The sequence below is a fragment of the Xiphophorus couchianus genome, chromosome 3 (assembly GCF_001444195.1).
Source record: "Xiphophorus couchianus chromosome 3, X_couchianus-1.0, whole genome shotgun sequence".
In the NCBI taxonomy this organism is placed as follows: domain Eukaryota; kingdom Metazoa; phylum Chordata; class Actinopteri; order Cyprinodontiformes; family Poeciliidae; genus Xiphophorus; species Xiphophorus couchianus.
This window is the reverse complement of record NC_040230.1, coordinates 13980077-14002833: the sequence shown is the minus strand read 5'-3', so window position 1 is coordinate 14002833 and position 22757 is coordinate 13980077. Positions and strand designations below refer to the sequence as shown.

Sequence of the window (22757 nt, the reverse complement as noted above, 5' to 3'; positions counted from 1 at the left end):
ATGAAATAAGAAAGTCTGAAAACTCTATTTCGCTATGTTCAATGCCAACTTACACTATTTTGTCCTGTCAGTTTGTCAAATACACAACAAATCAATCTGACAACAGTAGGATTAAATAGAATTTTTACTGTAATGCAATTACAATTGGGCAAACTGAAGAAACACACAAACAGGAGGAGCAACAGGTATTTTTGCTCATTTTATAGCTTTTTAAGCCATTCCAAGCTTCTTCCTTTAGCTTCAGAGGGATGTGAGGGAACGTCAGGCATGTTTCCATCATCCCTCACAGGAACTTTAAAGGAATGATTAAGAAACACACACTTTATTGATCAGCATTATTAAAAATCAAGAGCTTGTTCCACCAACTCACAAACAGAATTATAAGATGGCTTCTGTGAAATGACGAGTTTACCTGGATAACTGTATGGCGTGGCTTCATTTATCATTGCTGTGTATTTTGTATAGGGGCTGATGAATGGAAGAATAATACCTGAAAATACAGATTATTTGTAAATGTGCATAATTACAATAGCAGAAAATATACATCTCTTTATTTTATCTCACAATGCCTACATTTAACTATATTAATTCACCACCTAACTGAAGCTGGAGCAGTAGTACAATCGGTAATCATTTAAAAGTCGGATGAACATTAAAAAAAATCAGATAAAGCAGTGTTATTCTGACACTATGCAGTACACCTGAGCTTCTTGCTTACCTACAAGGCCAATCCCACAGGAGGCCACGATAACTGGCTCCTTATTCCAAGCATTTTTCAGGAAAGCTCCAATTCCTGCAGGAAAACCCACGACAGTGTTTAAAATCCGCCTCAACTGCGGTGTGGCTAGTAGAATTAGCTCATGTTAGCAACACATTCAAGGTCAGAATTTTCCTTCCTTTTCAAAAGCTTATCTTTGCTTTAAAATCACGCCGATATATGGTTTGTCTTAATTCCAACAGTAAATGTATTATTAATAGTAACAGGAGACACAATGAAGGCAACTTTAATAAATGCAGTTTAGAAAAGCGACAAAATAAACACGTACCTGCCATAATGTCCGGTGTAGCTTCAGGACAGAGGGTGTTCATGGGAAATGTAGTAGAAGGTGAAATGACGTATAATTTCTGCGTCGGTTGCACATAAACACAAAACGAGGTGAGATTGAGCTATTTTTGTTAATTTTTGACGATCTTATTGTTTTAAATTCATTCATTTTGAATGTTTTGTTAATGATTACCCCCCAAAGAGTTTATTTAGGTAAACGGAGGTGTTTTATACTGTTTGTAGAAAGTTTAAAGGGAAAGAAACAGCTTTTAACCGCTGCTGTTACAGTCGCGGCTATGCTGTTTATAATCTCAGAAATTACTGGCTGGTGGTTATACTGACATTTACTGGAATTTATATAGCAATTGAAAATGTATGTTCCAACTAAATGAGCTGAAATTGGTGCCACACTCATCCTTTTAAGTACTGTATCTTTAAAAATATTTTCTCAACGTAGTTTTGATGTTGGGTTGATGTTTCTTGTTCTCTTTAGATGATGGAGGATTTCTCTGGGTTGGCTCTACCTCCTCTCTTTGGAGGACACATTCTAGAGGCTGAGTTGGAGCCTGGTGGTGTAGAGCTGGGACCAGGAGAGGTAATAATAAATCTTAATCCCTTGCAAAAATATCCCTCTTATTGAACTGCTGCACATTTACTCACATTATAGCCAGAGCTGCAAAATGTCTAATCACAGTTTCAATGTGTGCCACATCATATCACAACAATGGAAAAGGCAGAGAAGAGTGGGGACGGTTTGGTTTAATTTTAATTATTATTGTCATACTAATGTTAAACAATAATATCAGTGTCTTCCTAACAGCATTCGTCTCAAACTAAAAGTCACACGTTGATGTAATTCACTGAAGCTTAAGTTTATAGACCACCACAGATACTCTGTAAGAGTGAGGAGAGAAAAAAAAAAAGATTTGTAAGAAACACTAAGGCTACAAAACATTCTGTGCTTTCTTCTACCCACTTAGCTTCAATATGTAATTATGTTCATTGTGCAGATTAGTTTCTTCTGGTGTGATATTTTATAATTTTTTTTTGTTGTATTTCTTTCTGTCAGGTGGTGCTTGACCCAGATCCAGGTGGCAGCGAGCTGCTAGAGAGCACACCTCAAGAAGACGAAGAGAGGAGAGCTCTCGATAAAAGGAAATGTCTGGTGCTGAGCAGGAGGTGCAAGGAAATTGAACAGGTGTGCGTAGTGTGTTTGTGGGTCACTTCCTGAATGCATTTCCTTTGAAATGTGACAAAGGAATTAAGTGTCTTGACAACCATGTAGTGCCTTATTTAAGACATCATTTCTAGGTGTCATACTACATGGACTTCTTAATAATTTTTTTCTTCCACAGGTTCCTTATAAAATTAAATGTCTGATAAATATGTTGCTATTTCACCTTTACCATAAAATACACATCTCTATATTACGATGTAACCAGGTGACCATGAAACTGTTCAAGAGCTGAACAGATTCTTAGAACAAATCAATGCATGAATGTGCTTTAACTTTCTCCAACTGAACAGAAAAAAAAAGAAGTTATTATCTTTGGACCTAAAGAGGAATGATCTAGAGTCAACGCACAACTTCAGTTATTACAACTAAAAACCAGCGATCAAGTTTGAAATCTGATCGCGTGTGGTGATGAACTCAGACTGGAACATTCAGAGAAACATAAAGACAATTACAAAGTCAGCCTTCTATCATCTCAAAAACATTTCCAGAATTGAAGGACTAATATCGCAACAAGATTCTGAAAAACTCATCCATACGTTTAACTTTAGTTGCGTTGATTACTGCAACAGTGTCCTCACAAGTCTAAAAAATAAATCAGAAAGGTGCAGCTGACCCAGAATGCCTGTGCCTGCATTCTCACTAAAGCCAGAAAGATAGAGCACATCACACCAGGTTTAAAGTCCCTGCACTGGCTCCCTGTAGCTCAGAGGATAGTCTTTAAAATACTATCCTCTGATACTATCCTCAGTGATTTATAAACTATGATTTAGGCTTAGCACCACAATACATTGAAGATCTGCTGTTGTTGTTTCAACTTTCCAGAAATCTACAGTCTTCTGGGTCTGGTCTGCTCTGTATACCCACAACCAGAACCAAACCTGGAGAAGCAGCATTTAGTTTTTATGCTCCTCTAATCTGGAGCGAACTTCTAGAAAACTGCAAAGATGCTGAAACACTGAATTACTGTGAATCAAGGCTAAAACCCACTTGTCTATAGTTTCCTTTGATTAATAATAACTGGAATGTCATAAAATGTAGTTTGTTTTTCAACTTTTCATTGCTTTCCTTTACTTTGCCACTGTAATGTTTTTCTTATTTGTTGTTTTATTTTCATTTTAACCAAGTAAAGCATTTTGAGTTGCCTTATTGCTAAAAATGACACCTGCCGGTCCGTGTTATGTTCAGGTAAATCAAAAAATCCTGGGTCGCCTTCACCAAGTGCAAAGAATTACACGACGCTTGAAGAAAGAGCGACGGTATAAAACTTCAATGTCTATATAAAGTTTTTTGCTTTGCTGCAGAACCTACCGTCAAGGCTTACCTGAATGCTCTGCTGATTTCCACAGGTTCCTCATGAAAGCTTTAGATGCCCATGGAGACGATTACAGAAAAACCCCGCTCACCATACTGCTTGAAGTAAGAATTATGGAGATGGAGTCTTACAGAATTAACTGTCCCTTCAGTTTGTAATAAAAGTGGGATTGAAATAGGAAATACATATTAGTGAAATATTGCTGAAAGAAGTTTAGAATGAAACAAATCCAAGAGGGTTGGATTATTTCACTGCAATTTAGTTCTATTTTCATTTCAAAAAATTCATGTGTTTGTTTTTTCATAATAAAATATTTTTCTGGTCATCCATTCACTCAAACTGGAAGATTAATACTTGAACACCAACTATAAAGTCTTAAAAAATGCAAACATTTTAAAAAGACTTAAATAAATAAGCAGGAAACCCTGAATTATTTTTGTCTTCCTAATCTCTGCAGTCAAAGCTGATCTGGTAGTCCTTGAGAAATATCAGAATTGCCAAAAAATGTGCAGTATAAACAAAACATTGCTGCTGATCAGTCAATTTGAAGCCAAAATCCTGCACAATAATTTGCTTGAGACCATCCCACTTTCACCATGACAAAACACTACAACTGTTGTAACATAATTTAATTGACCTAAATTTATATGTTCTCTGCTGGCTTCAGGAAGAGCCTGGAGCCCACTTGGATTCTGCTGCCGGAGTCGAGGAGGAAAAACTTAATGGTTTGTCTGGTTCCTCTGCAACTCTCCATCATGCAGCCGGACCGAAGAAAAAGAGACACAGAATTTCTCGGCAAGATAAGGACAAAGATCAGCAGGTCAGTGAATAAATGATGTCCAGTTTTGATCCTCAATGGACAGTTTGCTGTATGTTTTAGAGTGATCATTGGGTGAAAGGTGAGGGTTCACCCTGAACAGATCACCAGTCCATAACGGTGCCACTCAGAGACACACGGAATAAGCAGCGACACACTTTTTCAGACTTAACAGCCGTTTAGAGTAACCATTTAAGCAAACAGTCATGTTTTTGGACTGTGGGAGGAAGCTGGAGTATCCAGAGAGAACCCACGCAGAAAAAAACAGACAGGGATTCAAACCCAAGAACTTCTTGCTGCGAGGCAGCAGTACTGCCAGCTGCACCACATACTCTATATATTAGATGTATTGAACCAGAGAAACATAAAACATGCAGAATGTTGGTCGTTGGGGACTTAACGTTGACATCACTGGAATAACTCCACTGTTTGCTTGTGATAGTAAAAAATTCAGTAAAATTTGAAACCCCTGACTGTGTTGAATGAATTGCTTATGAATAAACAAATATTTACCTCTATTTTTCAGATTGAACCTGATGTGTCTGTGTTGGCAGAGACTCACTTTGGAGAAATGCCCAGCCCAACATCTCTGTCACACTGAATGGTGGCCAGCATATTTTTCTTGAACTTTAATTAGATAATGCAGCCTTTCCTTAGTCTGACTCTGCACTATTTGTTGTTTCCCTTGAAGAAACCAAACAGACTGGACTCTTGTAAGACAATTAATGTTTACTCAATTCTGGCCAGATTTTGTATATATAAGGTTTGTATATATGAATCGGTATGTTTTTTGACTTACTGTACAACAAGACCTAATTATGACCAATATACAGTATTGTGACCAGCTCAGGTTAAAGAGGATACAATGAAATGGAACAACAGAAATTATCTCACTACTTTCATGAATATTACAAATTTATTTTATTAGTAGCAGTGATTAAAATGTATACTCTTTTGAATGTTGGTTATTGATATTGTAAAGTTCATGTTTTTAAGTGTTAAAATAACTCTGTTGAGAAACTGAGGCAAATTCACCTGTTTTGTTTTTTTACCACATTCAATGTCAGATCATTACGATCAAGATGTAAAGGCATTCCACCTGCTTGTGGTTAAATGTCATAATGACGGCACTGTAAAATTAAAGACAGTTACTTTTGGGGTGCTGTTAACCTTACTAAATTCATCCCACTGGTTCAAAAATCAGAGAACAGGATAACTGAGGCGAGAGCTCTGGTAGTTGTGATCAAATCCCTTCTTGGAGGAAAGGATAAATAAACAATACTAGATTTAGTTTTGAGTCAAAGAATGTATGGAAGGCATTTAATGCTGACAATATACTGTAGCACATTTTAAGACATAAAAGCACAAAGTGTTTCACAAGATCACAAGCAGATTTTTTAAAAAAAAGTTAAATCTGCTTCTAAAAGAGACCACAGAGTCCATCAAAAAGTGTTGTACAAAAGACTTTTTGTCTAATTTTGTCTTCATTTTTGTCTCCTTTTGTCCTCATCCTGTTATGGGGAGCCACCAGCCTTCTGAAATAGCCTGGCGCCAGACCATCAAGAGCTCTCCAAGTCAAAATAAAAATCTTAAATTGCACCAGAAAGCAGAGTAGTTACTTCAAGATTGGAGACACATTTGAAACAAAGTCGAATGGAAAGGCATTTTGGACAACTTGCAGCTCTTCCAGGAATGTTGTGCTAGGACATGTGTAAAGTACATGGCAATTATCCAATCATGGTCAACCAAAAGCAGGAATGATTATTTCCAGTTTCGAAAGTGAGATGATGGAATTTAATTTGTCAAAAATTCTCAGATGATAAAAACAACAACGAACCAGAAGTTTGACATGTTCATCCAAAGTACTAAAATGATTTTCGCAAAGAACTAAGAGGTGCAACAGGCTCATTTAACTCAGACATTATTTCAATTATTTCAGTTTTGTCTTCATTTAATTGACGTAAACTGTCAGCCAGATAAAGATTTTTCTTTATCCTAAGGAAAGCATTGAATCCCTTCAGAACTGAATTATTTTTTACGTAAAATCCCTGCTTAAATTTGATGACGGACAAAATTACTGATCAAATATCAGCTTCCTTAAGCGTAACTGTTATGCATTCTAGAGGTGCATCTCTATAGATTTGAATATTATTAAAAAGTTTATTCCAGTAACCCATTCACTAAGTGAAATGTAATATAGATTAATTACATGGAGGCTGATTAACATATTAGATTGGAATATTAAATCAGAGTAATACTAATAAATATTACAAGTCGTATTTCATTATTATTAATTTAATTATTTAATAAATTATTTGCCCAGAAATTCATAATTTTGACTCAGATGAGTTAATTTTAAAATTTTTAATCAGATGTTTCGACTCGTTATTTAAGTAGCCTTTTTACAAAATACATTTTTCACTGTTACTTAATATCTTGTACGGCTACTTTTTAATCATTTTACTTCAGTAAAGATACTGGAGTAAAATTTTCGTTACTCGACCCACCTCTGAATTTATGATAATGATTTCAAATGGTAGTGGACCAGGGGGAAAAGAGAAAGAATCGATTATCAGTCATCCAACAGTATCACCAATGGCCGGTCTCCAATCCAGCGGATGTGCCCTGGTGACAGGCGTGACTTCTGTCCAATCAGATCTCGTAGAATGGATTTAGGGCGGGTCCTAAACGTGGAGGTGGGATTTTAGCCACCGTCCATCTTCAGCTACATTACAGTGAGCGAGCCAGTCGAAAAGAAAATATATTTTGGAAGTAAAGAAGATTTTCTGGAATTAGTTTTGGCTTTATTTGAAATAAGACAAACGAAAGCCCATACCCTAGGTAAATGTCTCACACAAGTATAAATATACATGGTCGGGTTAACCCAGTTTCCCTTTTTCCTTAATTTGGCTAGCTGAGCTGCTACCTAGCATCTTAGGTATTAGCTAGCATATCGGCGATTGGGACGGTTTCTCTTATATATTGCCTTTCAACACGCAAAACTGTCTTTATAAAAGCTCCGATGGAGCCCGGAATGATGATGCATGTATATGAGTTAAATCGGCCAACATACGTTATGGCTTTTGTTCTAGAAAGGTATAGTAAGTATCCGAGTGAAGTGGACGAGCTAGGCTAGTATTAACGTTAGCTCGCTAGCTGGCTAATTTTAGCTGACTGCCAAGCCAGTCATATTCGTTGGTATTAGCGGGATCATTTAACTTTAAGAAGTATACTGATGGAGTGACTGTCGCGTGGGGTTTTATTGTGAATATGTGCTTTAATTGCTTTGTGGCTGGGTTTTATACGTGTGGCTAATGTCAGCTGTCCGTTTAGTCGGTGTTAACGTCAGTTTCAATCGCTGCAAACCGATGTACGGCTTTTCAGTTGCCTGCTGATTTCTGCTTGGTTTTGTTCAGTGAGGTGATGCGTGTATGGTTTATTTACTTAAATCACTTTTTGACAGACGGAATGTGGAAATTGCCGTAGTCAGAGCCATGGCTGATAAAAGAAAACTACAAGGTAACTATCCCTGTCTGTGAAACTGTTCATGCTGCCCCACAAAGAGATGTCAACTATTATTGTTGTCACTTATTTTGATTAAATGTTACTGTGCTTCTGCAAGCTAATCATTTTTCATTTTTTTGCAGGTGAAATTGACAGATGTTTGAAAAAAGTAGCGGAAGGTGTTGAACAGTTTGAGGACATCTGGCAAAAAGTAAGAGATTTTCAAGCTTTCTTGGGGTTCTCTGCTGGGATTGAAGCCTGCAGATATGCAACTTTCCACTTGTTTTTTCTACTTCTCAGCTCCACAATGCAGCTAATGCGAACCAGAAGGAAAAATATGAAGCTGACCTCAAGAAAGAGATTAAAAAATTACAGGTAGAGTTGGACAAGTACAAAAAAGAAACTGTGAAAAAACGAAATATTCAGAGTGTAAACATGCATTTTAATGCTTTGTGTTTCTGCAGCGATTGAGAGATCAAATAAAAACATGGGTGGCCTCGAACGAAATCAAAGACAAACGGCAGCTAGTAGAGAACCGAAAACTAATAGAGACGGTACGCCTCCTTTTGTTATATGTTCATGGGTTTTTTTCTGGCAGTATGATTAATATAACCCTGTCATTTTTCCTCAATGTTTTCCAAGCAACCTGCAAGTAGCCTCACTGGCAACTTTATTAGGCAAATCTGCTCAATAGTGATTCAATCAGTCACATGGCAGCAATTTGGGTATGTGTTTGTGATGAAGATGATTTACTGAAGTTTAAACTGTTCAGCAGAATGTGTAAATAAGGGTGTTTTCCTGATTTTGAATGTTTAATGGGTGCTGGTGAAAGTTATAATGTTTTGAGTATTTCAGAAATTGCTGATCTACTGGGATTTTCAGTCACAGTAATCCCTGTGATTTATAAAGTCAGGTCGAAGTACCTGTGAGTGGCAGCTGAGTGGACGGAAATGCCTTGTTGATGACAGATGAGAACGGGCAGATGATGGAAAGATAACAGTAGCTAAAACAACCTCTTATTACAATCAAGTAATATGAATTGCAACATATGTGGGGTTTCGAAGCAGATGGGCTCCAGCAGCAGGAAACCACACAGAGTGCCACTCCTGTCAGCTAAGAAGTTGAAGCAGATTTTCATACAAGCTTCAAATTGGAATATAACACTTTGGAAATAATTAGCATGTTATGTGATGAGGAGCAGACAGTAGAGTCAAAATTATCTTTAAATAAGGTGAAAGCGTGTATCCTTTCAACCTGTTAACTACAGCTCAGGCAGATGGTGGTGCTGTAATGGTGTGAGGAATATTTTCTTGGCACATTTTGGGTTCCTTATTTGTAACTGAGCATAGTTTAAACTCCACAACTTGTTTTAGCATGGCTGCTGACCAGGTCCATTCCTTTAAGACGATATTGGACCCATCTTCTAATGGCTGCTTCCAACAGGATAATGCACCATGTTGCAAAGCTTAATCAACAATTTTCTGGACGATGTCAATGACATAATCCTATAGAATATCTTTGGGATGTAGAGGAGTGGAAGATTTGCAGCATAGACAGGCAGCCAACAAATCCATAGCATCCTGAAGCTATCATATGAATATTAGTCAAAATCTTTGAGGAATATTTCTTACATCTGGTGGAATCTATGCTGCAAAAGAGGCCAATAAGTGCATTTTTTGCGCTGGATTTAGTTTTTTTTTTTTTTTAAAGACTCCAGAAACATCCAGTTTCTGTAAATGCTTCACTGTGTCATTGTTGTGATCAGTTCTGCCAAAAAATACAACAGTATTGTTGCTCAACAATGAAGCATTTTTCAGAACTGTGTCTCCTACAATTTCACTTTTATGAAGTTGATCAGGTTTGATGGTATGATTGTGTGCAACACACCTGTTATTTTATGCCTGTCTGAAAAAATCAAGAGCTTTTACAAAGAAGTGTGTGCGGCAGCCAAACTATAAAAGTCTTTTGGCTCAGTGGCCATTAAAGCGTCAATTTTTTTATAAGTAAAAGTATAATCTCAGAACTTACTGCAGACTTCATCAGAGTGAAAATATTTGAAATTCAGTGTGATTTTCCTTTCCTTAGCAAATGGAGCGGTTCAAAGTGGTGGAACGTGAAACAAAAACAAAAGCCTACTCTAAAGAAGGCTTAGGACTTGCTCAGAAGGTGGATCCAGCTCAGAGGGAAAAGGAGGAAACGGGACAGTGGTTAACAGTAAATCCAATATTTTCTTGGCTTGAAGGATTAATTTTTTACTGCTAGGTTGACCAAAAAAAAAAATTCAACGTTAACTTGAATTTCTGTGAAATATATTAATCTTTTTCTCCTGTCATCTTCAGAATACAATAGACACACTAAATATGCAGGTGGATCAGTTTGAGAGCGAAGTGGAGTCACTTTCAGTCCAGACGCGAAAAAAGAAGGGTGACAAAGAGGTAATTCCTTCCTCTTTCAGCTATCAACCATGTTATATATAGAGATATAAACACACTCCGTACAGTGATGTAAGCATTTTTGCAAACTGCCTTTTTCTTCCGTTTGTCTCACAGAAGCAAGATCGCATTGATGAACTAAAGCGGTTGATTGAGAGGCATAGATACCACATTCGCATGTTGGAAACTATTTTACGGATGCTGGACAATGACTCTGTACCGGTGGATGCTATCCAGAAGATCAAGGATGATGTTGAGTACTACATTGATTCCTGTCAAGACCCGGACTTTGAGGAGAACGAGTTTCTGTATGACGACTTAGACCTGGAAGACATCCGTAAGAGAAACGCTAATGATCAATTCTGAAGATGCTCTTCTTTCTTCCGGTGAAATTTGGCATCACCTTACGGTTTCATTTCTCTTTCAGCTCCAGCATTAGTCGCCACGTCTCCATCAGGCAACGTGGAAGATGACATGTATCTCCACTCTAGCAGCACTCCCACCTCAACAACATCTTCTTCGCCCATCCCTCCATCTCCGGCCACTTGCACTGCTGTAAGTTTTTCTTTGCGTCATTTGAGTGTTTTGCTGGTGGTAAAGTTTATAATATTACAGCTATCTCCCTTTTACTTATGTACAATCATTTGCAAAGCTAGTAATACCCTTGAACTGTCTAATATTTAGCACAAGAGAGTGTGTAAATGTGAGGTGGAAGAAAAATATGTGCTTCTCAAAGTTTGTAGCAAATAAAAGTCTAAAATGGTTTCTTCCATTTCACCATTCCGCTTTTCTTTGTGTTGGTAGTCTTGATTATTCTGACAGTTAACCGAGTAATTGAATAAAAAAATTGCTAAAATAAAATATTGGTAAATACTGCTATAACAGTTGTATTAATATTAGATGTCAAATTTTCATATCTGTGCATCTCAAACAATTAATTTTCTGTAGCTTTATCAATAATGGCTCACTGTTTAAGTAAACCTGGAAAAAATTGCACAAAAATCTTGAATCATGTTCAATTTAATAATAAAAATAATAAAGCAGCAGGCTCACAAAGACACTTCCACAAAATGTGGATACTCCAGTCTTTATTTTCCGTAGCTGAGTTGGTAGAAAATTTATTTTCCAGTTTGTCACTAAAGCTACATTTGTGCTGAGTATCAGCTATAGAGCTGGAATGAACCCCCCTGTGTCTCTGCTGCAGGTGTGTAAATGAACCCGCTGTTCGCTCCGAACCAGAAGCTAGCAGTATTGCCAGTTAATTTAAGATTTAAGGATGCCTATTGGTTCCCCAAAACTGGACATTTTTATCAATCAATAAAATCTCAACAATTCATTTTGTAACAGAATTTTATCTTGACATTGTCAATTTTATCTCGACATCGTCAAGATAAAATTCAATTATCTTTATTGTTACTTGAGGAATTGTGACGTTTAATAGGTATGCAAATCTTTGTGATGCAGCTGTATTTAATCAACTCAAAGCTGAATGAAGCTTTTTAAAGCGGATTGTCATATCAAGGCGTTTCCTCCAACAGGAGAACTCAGAGGACGATAAGAAAAGGGGACGGTCGACAGACAGTCAAGTTAGTCAGGTGAGAGGCTCTCATAGAGCCACGGCTGCAGATTCCTGATTTTGTTTGTACTGCTAGTCTATCATAAATACAACAAACCTATAGACTCAGTTGGTTTATGGCTAATTAAGATTCTGCTCTTTTGTTTTTAGTCGCCTGTGAAGAACGGTGCCCCATCTTTGCAATCTTCCTTCTCTTCTTCCGCCACCTCCGGGTCCTCTTCTTCCTCCTCCCTCTCCATGGCGAGCGTCGTTGGAGGCATTCCCGCCATTCCCACCAGCAGTCTCATAGGAAGTTTCAGCAGCGCGGTACAGCAACATCAGCATCAATCTGCACAACAGCAGCAACAATCTCAGCCGTCGAATCCGTCGCAGCAGCAGCCGCCTCAAACAAAACCGTCAGCTCCCTCAAACAACAACAACCCCAGCCCACCTAGCAACCCACTTCTCCCAGCATCCACAGCCCCGTCACTCTCCACGCCCAGCACACCCAGTTTAACAGCTCCCAACTCCCAGTCCAGCCCTGGGCCGACCCCAGCGTCCAGCTTAGGACTGGGGCTGGGCTTGGATTTAAGAAAAGGCGGCATGAGCGGGACCAGCAGTGCCAACCAGATGCCGAGTTTAGGCCTGGCTGGCCACAGCACTCCTTTAAACACAATGGCCGGTCTGATTCAAGGCTCCACGTCGGCCCTCTACGCGCACGCGGCGGCGTCTGGGAGCCTGGGTCTGAGCAGTACCACTCAGTCCAGCATTTTGCCGGAGAGTAGCACTTCCATCTCCAATTCGAGTTCCAGCGGGGTCACCACCAACGGAGCGGGGTCAGGGCTCAGCTTGCTGGGCTCCAGCCCAGCCCACAACTCTCTCACTGGTAGCATCCTGGGTCTGGTCCCTGGGCAGAGCGTGGCCCCTGCCACATCACAGGTGCCCCCAAGTCCTGCCAGCTCCGCCCCCGGGTCCGTTAGCATGATGGTAGGAAATGGAGGGAACGCCGGTGTGGTCGGAGTGAACGCCGCTCCCGCCAGACCGCCGAGCGGACTGAAGCAGAACGGAAGCCCAAGTAGGTCAAAGTGTTGATTTGTGACTTTTTACTGTGGGTTTTCTGTAGAAAGGCGAGCTCCAAATTGTCCCTCGTCCGCCTTCAGGTTACAGCGCTGTAGTGGCAGAGAGCTCCACAGAATCAGCTCTAAGCACACTGAGCCAGTCACAGAGCAGCCAAACCTCGTCACTCAGTTCCTCAACCAGCCAGCCGTAAGTCGTCCTCTTTACCTTCCTCCAGACCTGGGCCATCAAGATTACGTTTTTAGAAAATCTGGATTATTTTTCTCCAAAGCGCTTTATGGGTTTCTGTAGTTCTGTCAGCCCACCATCTTGTTTGACAAACATAATTTATAGCTTCTTTTTATTTAGGCTTTGAGTTCAGTTCAACTCTATAACAGAATATTAAGGTCAAGTTAAGAATTTAAAATTTTAATTGTGAGAATAAAGTCATACTTTTATAATTCCAACACAAAATATGACAAAAAAATAACATAAAATGAAAAATGTAGAGCATCTTATGAAGTTACACTGTGGTACTATTTTTATTGATAACACTTAATAGAAATGCTTAATCTTCTAACACATCACCATCAAATTATTATCAGTAGCAGGACTTGGAAACGTTTAAGCAACGACTGAGAGTATTTGAAAGAAAACCACATGGACTGAGCTCGTCATGTCAGATCTTAATAACTCTAGAAGCTCATTAAAATTACTTCTTTTAATTTCAGGACTTTTTTCTGGTAAAATTGCATCTTTATTCTGCTGGTATTATGACTTTGTTCTCGTAATTTAACAAAAATTCTCATATCCTGGCCTTAATGCTCCAGGAGAGACGACTAACAAAAGAGACGACTGAAATAAGCCATTTTTTTTTAGAAAAGAAAGCAAGAAAGAAAATCATATCGAAGAGCTTATTTTCAAGCCACACGCCCAGCTCCATTTTCCTTCTTGTTTTGCTGTTTAAATTCTCAATTTCTATGTTTTATAATTGTTTGTGCTGGTTTAACTCATTTTGTACAGGATGGACAACGGCCCCAGCTTAATCAGCTCCATCACACTGCCCCCCAGCTCTCCCTCTCCCTCCTTCTCAGACAGCACACCGGGCGGAGGGAGCCTCCTCAACGGGCCCCACTCGTATCCGCAGGCCTCTGAGGGCCTCAAGGTGAGCCCGGAAGCAACGACAACCTGAATTTAAACTTAGCCGATGTCTGCATCGTCTTTAACTCAAAATTACGAACAGATCTTCACAAATATACAGCTTGAAAATGTGTGGAATAAGATTTTATCTAAATCTAAATGTGGGTTTTAAAGCTTTACTCCATATTTTCTTGCTTTAAAATACCTAAAGTTCAGGGTGGGAAGTTTTGGGATATTTTGCCTTTGTGTTTTTTTGTGGGCTCTGGAGTCCCTTTTTCATGAAGTAGACTGACAGGAAAGGGGGAAGAAGAGGGCGGAAGACATGCGGTAAATGTCGCCGGGTCCGGGAGTCGAACCCGCGACAGCCTCGTCGAGGACTTGAGGCCTCCAAATATGGGTCGCGCTAACCCCTACGCCACCACGGCACGCCCATTTTGCCTTTTTATCTGAGGTTATTTACTATAGGTTTATAACTTAAGTATTTATCCAATTAACAAGTTCCTTTTGTTTTTTTTAGTTACTGAAAGCACCCTTATTAAAATGCCAAAAAAGTCAGTTTCTTTGCATTATATCCTTTCAGATTAAGGCTTTAAACTCAGTCTTTGGTCTTGAAATTGGATCTAGGTGATATGAAACTCAGTCTTTTTTTTTTAGCACCATAGATAGAGATATATCAACACAAACTGTTCTTTACAGAGCAGGTTGGGACGGTCTAGTCAAGGTTTTACAGGTCGAAGTGTTACAGATTGTGCAACAGAGCTGGTCAGAAGAGCTTTCAATGCCAGAACATGCTGCTGACTCAGAGCTTCAGTCTTGTGGTGTTTGATGCAGTCAGCAGCAAATGCCAAATTATTATAAAACCTGTTAGAATAATCGAGAAGTGGGAGTCTGGAAATTCTTTGAGAGAAAAAGTGTTAATATATTGTGATTTATAAAGTAAACTCTGCTTTTAGCCATTCAGGTGATCAGTAGAATATCACTTTAAAAAGGGAGAACTTATTTAACAAGTTTATGTCTCACAGTGACAGAGTTCTGTTTACTTCTATTAATTTAAATCATGAAAACCCAAAGTATAGTTTTAGAAAATTAAATATTACATTATTAGACTAATGACAAAGTATTCTACTAAACCTACTAAAAATGATGTTCATTATGAGCGTCCTGTTGCATGAACGACCGCATAACTGCAGCTTGGAGACAATCAGCCGGTGGTCAGGAATCCCAGGTTGCTTTGCTGACTTATTCTCTTCAAGCTGATCAATTGTTTACACCAGCAGACATTTTATCTTTTCTCAGCAGACAGCTCACAGGTCTGGCAAGTATAAATTATTGTGAAGCAGTTTGATAGTTTTCTCTGCTGAACTGAACCGTCTAGATCGGGGTGTCAAACTCCAGGCCTCGAGGGCCGCAGTCCTACAGTTTTTAGATGTGCCACAGGTACAAAACACTGGAATGAAATGGCTTAATTACCTCCTCCTTGTGTAGATCAGTTCTCCCAGTCTTGCTAATGACCTAATTATTCTGTTCAGGTGTGGTGCAGCAGAGGCACATCTAAAAGTTGCAGGACTGCGGCCCTCGAGGACTGGAGTTTGAGACCCCTGGTGACTCTAGATTGAATTTGGTTGGTTTTAACGATGTAAAAGCCACCTGTAGCAAAAAGAAACAACTGCAGGGATCTCCAGTCCTGCCGCTTTGCTCTGACACACCTGAATCAAATATGGCTGATTTACCTTGTCTGGTGATTAGCCACTCATGTGGTTCAGGTGTGTGGGACCAGAGCCGGCTCTAAAAGTGTCAGGCTGGTGTCTCTCCAGGACTGAAGTTGGAGACCTCTGGACTAGACATTACTTACTTTTTTAATGATCAACTTCCTGACATGTGTAGTTTTTACTTAACTTCTTTAAAGATGGGTATCTGTAGGCTGAACTTTAAATGTTATAGTTAAAATATCCCAAACTCCTGCTACTAAACACGTTTAATTACCTGCAGTTATGCAACAGCACATGGAGCTGGAAACCATCTTATATACTAAGCTGGTTTTGATCTGAAAGCATCGTCTTTCTACTTTACAAACTACTACTTCGGTCACTGATGTCTAAGCAAGATAATAATCTGAGATCAATCCGATCTAACTGAAGTTTCTCTCAGCTTTCTGAGCTGTCAGGAGCATTGAGTTTATTTTCCGTTTTCCTGCGTCTACAGTAAGTTTGCATCTGTTTGCCGTTCTCAGGCTCCGGAGCCCCTCAGCTCTCTGAAGGCGATGGCTGAGAGAGCAGCGCTGGGATCAGGATTAGACGGAGAGATTTCCAACATGCATGTAAACGGTCAGGCAGCATTTCCACTCTTCATCCGCTCACAGTTAACACAAAGTATTTTTGCTCACAGTCAACATTTACATTTTATTTACAATACAACAATTCAGTTTTTTTATTTACATAGAAAACAAATGAATGAGTTAATTTTAAAGCAAGTTTCTGACATACCTCAAGTTGCCTTTTATATAGAGGAATAGATAGAAATTTATACATTTAGATCTATATTTGTCTACACTCTGGAGTTGATATGGTTACATTTTTGTTAATTTTTTAAAACATTTTTTAGGAAAAATGTCAGATTATCCTCATGATATGCCATATGCACATTTACCAAAGAAAAACATTAACAGTTATATTATTTATATAGTAAAGTAATAAATTATTAAACAAAAATACCTTCCATATTTTGTTTAACTCACTGATTGTTTCAGATGATATATTGTATTTTTCTTTTGCTGAAGAGAGTGGATACAGAGATCACACAAATATACAATATTTATACACTTAAACTTACTGAAACTTTATGAATTGATACAATACAGATATTTTTGTACAAAGTGCATAAAATGTTTTTACTAATCAATTGTCATGACAGATTTGTAAAAAGAGAAAGAAAATACAACTTAAAATAAAGTGACATGTTTAAAAAAATTCAATTGAGAACAGCGACAATAGATGCGTTTAATTTAAATGTATCAGTTTATGGAACAATTTAAAGGAAATGTGAAAACGATTGTAATCATTGGTGTGTCATTGAATAAGACGATGTTTTGTTGTGTATTTTCTGTTTATTAGAAATGTGTCTAATCGTCTTCTGTGGTTAATTGCTAATTTTTTCTTCATGTGAATAAAGGGCAGATATTAGAAGTTTATACTTTCCGCTTCTTTTTATTCATGGTTTTTATTTTTTTGTTACATGGACTCTTTATATTTTAGTGAATGAAAAAATTGTAAAAGTTAAATACTTTAGGTTTAATCTTTGATTCTGTTGATCTAATGTTAAGAGTTTTGCTTTTGAATGAACCAATCAGTGATTATGTCTGGTTTAATTATTCAGAGGTGTAAAGCTTGATGACGTCCCTTATTGTCAACCCTTTACCTGCAGATATCTTCTCTGGTTCGTCGGCAGCACCCGGCACAACTGCCGCTCCTCAGCAGTCCGTGTCGGAGGTCAGCATCCCCCCCTCGCTCGGGGTCTGTCCTCTGGGCCCGACCCCTCTCTCCAAAGACCAGCTGTACCAGCAGGCCATGCAGGAGGCGGCGTGGACACACATGCCACACCCTTCTGACTCCGAGAGGATCAGGTGAGGGTTTCACAGATGATGGGACTGCAGAATCTTGAGTCCCAGTTTAATTTGACTTAGTACATGTATTTTCTTCATCATCACAGCGGCTCTCGCCAAATAAATGACTTTCTTTTCTGTAAATATTCCTTAGAGAGCTGCTACATCTAATTTAAACTGTTAAATTTAGCTTTTTGAGTGAAAAATTCCCATTTTAAAAGTACTACGTTACTCATAACAGAGTGACACATTTCTTATAGATTTTACCACATGACTGTGCAAGACAGGGAATAGGAAAGTATCTGATTAGTCCTGTTAATTTGTAAGATTGTTCCTGACAACCAATGAAAACCAAGTATGAGGTTTTACAGTTTTTAAGCCATTGTTAACGTGCTCCTCAAGCAGTAGAGCCACAAAATATTGTTAAACAAACTGGCTGTGCAGAGTCGTATCCAACCAGTCTAGTAGGAAAGTTAGGTGGAAGGAAAAGATTTTAATTTAGATTAAAATTAGTTCCAATAGATTAGACTTTCTTTTATTGTAGTTTGGCTGCCGACCAGTAGAGGGCGCTACTAGTCATCATTAAGCAGAGCCAGTTGATACAGGAGTAAAGATGGCACCTCTTAAATCACATTTAGAGAGTCAAACATTTAGGGAACCAAGTGGAAAGTATTTTTTTTCTTTTTTAATTCAAGCATATTATATATTTTAAAAGTATTCTGAGCTTAAGCTGAATTATTGATTAGCCATAATCATCCAAAATATTAAAAATTAACACTTTAGCTCCTTGTGTAATGAATCAAAATAATATATGATTCGAAATAGATTCTGTAATGAGTTCTGTGGGCTTTTTTGCTTTAAAGGCAATACCTGATGAGGAATCCCTGCCCTACTTTGCCATACCACCATCAAGTCCCACCGCACCACTCTGACACCATCGAGTTCTACCAGAGGCTGTCCACAGAAACTCTCTTCTTCATCTTCTACTATCTGGAGGTAAACATGCACTTAGCTAGCTGTGCTTGTTTTCTTTTTTGTCTGCTGCATGTTAATGCACCGTTTCCTCTTTCTCTATCAGGGCACCAAGGCTCAGTATCTATCTGCCAAGGCTCTGAAGAAACAATCATGGAGGTTTCACACCAAGTACATGATGTGGTTTCAGAGGCATGAAGAGCCCAAGACGATCACTGATGAGTTTGAACAGGTGCAGTTTCAAAGCATATTTCCATCCTCTCTAATAGGGACGCAAACAGTTAATTGACTTGTGATTGTCAATTAATTGTTTATTAAATTAAAATGAGTTCCAATAGATTAGATGTTCTTTTAGTGTTGTAGTTTGGCTACCGTCCAGAAGAGGGCGCAGCTGGTCACCCTTAAGTAGAGTCTATTGGTACAGGAATAAAGATGGCGGCTATCCCAGAATGGGAAAGAGAATCGGTCCAAACAATGTTTGCGGTGGGATGCAAAATACACTATGCAGTTCTGTTTTGAAATTATAAACACTCAACAAACTCCTTAATTTTTAACAACGCTTATTCAGCCGAGCTGCATGACAAAGCAGCAGCAGCTTAAATTAAATTTACTGATGTGCTACAAAGGTGAGCATAATAAGTCAGAAATATTATGGTGGAGGGTGCAACAGAGGAAAAATTGTAACATGATGAGGGAAAAAAAGCCTGATGCCAATAAACAAAATCGATGTCGAGTTCTGACGGGAGCTAATATTCCGTCAAGAGCAACCAGTCGACTACTGCATGAACATCTCTGTTCATGGGGAATTATTTTATTCTCTTCATCTTTTATTTTTTTTCTACTTAATAGGTTTCCGTTTTGTTATATTCGATAGATATGTCTTAAGTTAATTATGTGGAGAAAAAAAAAATTGTTGTTCATTCAGTCAATATTTAATACAGTTGACTCTAGGCCTGTCACAATGACAAATTTTTTCCCAACAGTTTTTGCGATTAAAAAGATTAAAAAATCTTGTTTGTGAGACTATTTTCAAGTATTTTGATGATAGCATAATAAAGCAAGAACCCAAATACAAAGATTATTAAAATTTGAATGAACATTTAAGACTGGGACTGGAGGACATTTTAAATATCCAAAATAAAACAGAAATGGCTAATAATATGAATTATGAAATCTTTGTAAACAAAATTATCCTTCAAAAAAGGGCTAGTTGAGACTAATGACACAGGCTGAAGATGTTAGTCATCCAGTTTTTGGTGGAAAAAGGGAAATAAATCATGCAAATAGAAATTATTGAGCTCGTTTTAATTTATCATGCGATTAATTTAGTGTTTATTGTGACAGGCGGAGCAGACACAAAAATTTTTTTAATTCAGAATATTATGAAAAATGTAGCCCTTTATGTTGATATATTATACAAAAAAATGACCACTTATCAATTAATCAATGAGATTTACTTCAGATGAACTTGATAACTTTCTTCCCTACTCCTTAATGCTGATATTCTCATTCTCCTGTTTATTAAAATCCTTTTCTGTTTCTCTCTCTCCATCCAGGGCACTTACATTTACTTCGACTATGAGAAATGGGGCCAGAGGAAAAAAGAGGGGTTCACCTTTGAGTACAGGTACCTCGAGGACAGAGACTTGCAGTGACACACACAGAGGGACGCAAAAGGACAGAGAAAAACAAAACGTGCTGCTGTTGACATTCCGAGACTGAACTCCAAACTGTGGATAGAGATTGTGATGTGTAGTAGAAACCCTCTCCCGACACGGAGACCGGTGTCTGTATAGGCTGCATCTCAATGTGAAGCCCTAGCTCCTCGTGTAGTGCTTTTTCTTTTTCGACAAAAAAAACAAAACAAACAAAAAAAAACACCCTGTGGGTCCGATCAAATGTTGCCATGCTGCACGAGCTGGGAAGGCTCCCGTTGGAGATCCGCGTCTGTGTTCACACTCAGTATGTGGCATCAGGAAAAGCCTGCCCAACCCTCCCTACCCCCCATGCATGTTTCTCATATAATTTTTTTTTTTTTTTTTCCGTTTCAACAATGATTCTCTGTACCACCTGCCCAACATGAGCCTGGAAGCCTTTTGACTCGACACAAAACAAACCTTGGATTAGATTGTTATGGTGCCCATCTTGTATTTTCTGTAATTTGGTGGTTTAGAACGGGGACGTTCAGTGGACATTTAGTGATGGTGTGTAGGAACGGCTTCTTTTAAGACCCTACAATGCCTGTTGAATATGGTCACTATTGAAGATAGTGAGTGCTTATCAATAGTTTTATTGATATTGTCTTGGTCGATTAAAACGTGATTGAGAGTGACCACAGGGCCTCTCCCTGTGTAAGGGAAAGAGTCCTTATTGGACATGGATTAAATTGCTATGCAATTGAACTGGTCTCTGACTCTCTTTACAAATAAAATGTTTTTAAGTTAACCTCTCGAAGATATTATGGCGCCTTCATGTTTGTGATGACGTAATAAACATGTAAAATAAATCTTAATATTAGGGTTTGAGATATTTTATCTGCTTGAACTGTTTGACTCTTTCACCATCAGCAATTTCTATACAAAAAAACAACACACATTTCAGAGTGTACACAATGCAGCTATGGGTGCCTCTCAACAAATCAGAGTAAAACTGAGAACATATAAGCCGAGTGTTTCTGGTCATTTTCTATGATCTAATATTCAGTTTCTCAGAAGTTTTAATACAGAAATGTTGGTATGTACCGTACAGTATTTGCTTTAATTACTGGATTAATGCGGCGTGGCATGGAGGTCATCTTCTCCATGGTAAAACTCAACAGATACTCTTGAGGTTTATTTAGGCTAGGTCAGTGATAGCATGGTTAATAAACAAATTATTGGTATTCCTTTCAGTATGGACACTGCAAAAATACAGTCTTACTAATTATTTTTTCATATAGTTTCTTTTGTACACTCTAAGACAAAAATAAGTTTTCAATAAGAAATAGGTGCTTATTTTAGCACCTATTGAAACAGTACTTTAAGTAAAGTACTAGTTTCACTGGCAGATTATATCACTTATAGCTAGCAAGTTTTAGTAAGATTTTGTGTTTTTGCAGTGTATAAAGTCCTAAAATCTCCTGGTAGACAGTTACTGTTTGTGGCTTATCCTATGATTGTGCTGGTTATATTTCTGTATTAAAAATCTCTATTGGTCTCATGTAATATCCTAATTTTCTGAGAAACTAAACATTGGGTTTCCATTTGTTCTAAGCCATAATCATGAAAATTACAAGATGAGTTTCACTTTTATAATAACCCTTTGAGTTCTAGTCTAAGTTATTGAGATCCACCTGTCATATCTTTATCAAACAACAAAATAGACTTGGATCAAGTTCTCCCGTTTAATCCTCAAACTCACTTTGTTTAATTTACCACCTGATATTTAAGTTTAACCCCTATACAGTGAATGTACACTGATACAACTGTTTACATGTAGAGTTTAAATATAGAAATGCTAAAATATTGGCGGTATTTTTAACTAGTGGGTTGATCTCAAGCTTGTCTTCATGTGTTACTCTGCATCAACATTTCCATTCAAACAACCATGAGAGCTCCGCATCTGTACTGCACTTAACATTGTGTATGATTTCGTTCTCTTGACAGGCAGGTGAAAGAAGGGGAAATGCAAGATGCTGAGGTCTGTCTTTTATAGATTATATTTTTGGGGGACTTTTAAGGTTTTTTGAAAGGGAAAGGTCAGTATAGAAGCCGCCTAAAATGTGAATTTTAAAAGCAATTTCTCGTTACAATTCTGCATGGGAGATGTCAAAACTGGGGTTATAAACGATTGTAAAAGTTCAATAAACACTTTTAAGAAATAACACATTCTGTGGTGTAAAGTCCCGTCATTCCTGCATGGAATAAAGAAGCGCCAATCATGGATTGGATTCAAAATTTAGAGAAAGTGCTTAAAATTTCATGTAGTTCCCACAAGTTTGAACAGCGAGTGAACCGAGCCATCTTAGTAGGCAAGCGCATGCGCAATGCATATCGGACCCGTGGCTTCCAGTCCAACTAAAAGAAAATATGTGGACACTCTTGACCTCGG

At 38.2% G+C, this 22757-nt stretch overlaps 3 protein-coding genes across 3 annotated transcripts; 2 read left to right on the top strand and 1 right to left on the bottom strand.

Annotated features, from left to right (window-relative positions):
* Positions 1-106: 106 nt before the first annotated feature.
* Positions 107-1128, bottom strand: ndufa3 (NADH:ubiquinone oxidoreductase subunit A3). Its single transcript, XM_028012162.1, has 4 exons — positions 1047-1128; positions 719-793; positions 413-490; positions 107-292 (listed from the first exon to the last, which is right to left on the bottom strand). Exons 1-4 carry the CDS (start codon positions 1087-1089, stop codon positions 201-203), a joined length of 288 nt encoding a protein of 95 aa, XP_027867963.1. The 5' UTR covers positions 1090-1128; the 3' UTR covers positions 107-200.
* tfpt (TCF3 (E2A) fusion partner) lies at positions 1081-5580 on the top strand. Its single transcript, XM_028012161.1, has 7 exons — positions 1081-1156; positions 1539-1640; positions 2115-2243; positions 3468-3538; positions 3629-3698; positions 4262-4414; positions 4938-5580. The coding sequence occupies exons 2-7, from the start codon at positions 1539-1541 to the stop codon at positions 5010-5012; spliced, it is 600 nt and encodes a 199-aa protein (XP_027867962.1). The 5' UTR covers positions 1081-1156; the 3' UTR covers positions 5013-5580.
* Positions 5581-7086: 1506 nt separating this feature from the next.
* cnot3a (CCR4-NOT transcription complex, subunit 3a) lies at positions 7087-22532 on the top strand. Its single transcript, XM_028012159.1, has 18 exons — positions 7087-7252; positions 7875-7930; positions 8059-8126; positions 8216-8290; positions 8380-8469; positions 10001-10129; positions 10255-10350; positions 10465-10684; positions 10775-10902; positions 11886-11942; positions 12074-12977; positions 13063-13168; positions 13982-14123; positions 16329-16422; positions 17519-17717; positions 18560-18692; positions 18775-18900; positions 20225-22532. Exons 2-18 carry the CDS (start codon positions 7906-7908, stop codon positions 20321-20323), a joined length of 2691 nt encoding a protein of 896 aa, XP_027867960.1. The 5' UTR covers positions 7087-7252; positions 7875-7905; the 3' UTR covers positions 20324-22532.
* The last annotated feature ends 225 nt before the right edge of the window (positions 22533-22757 follow it).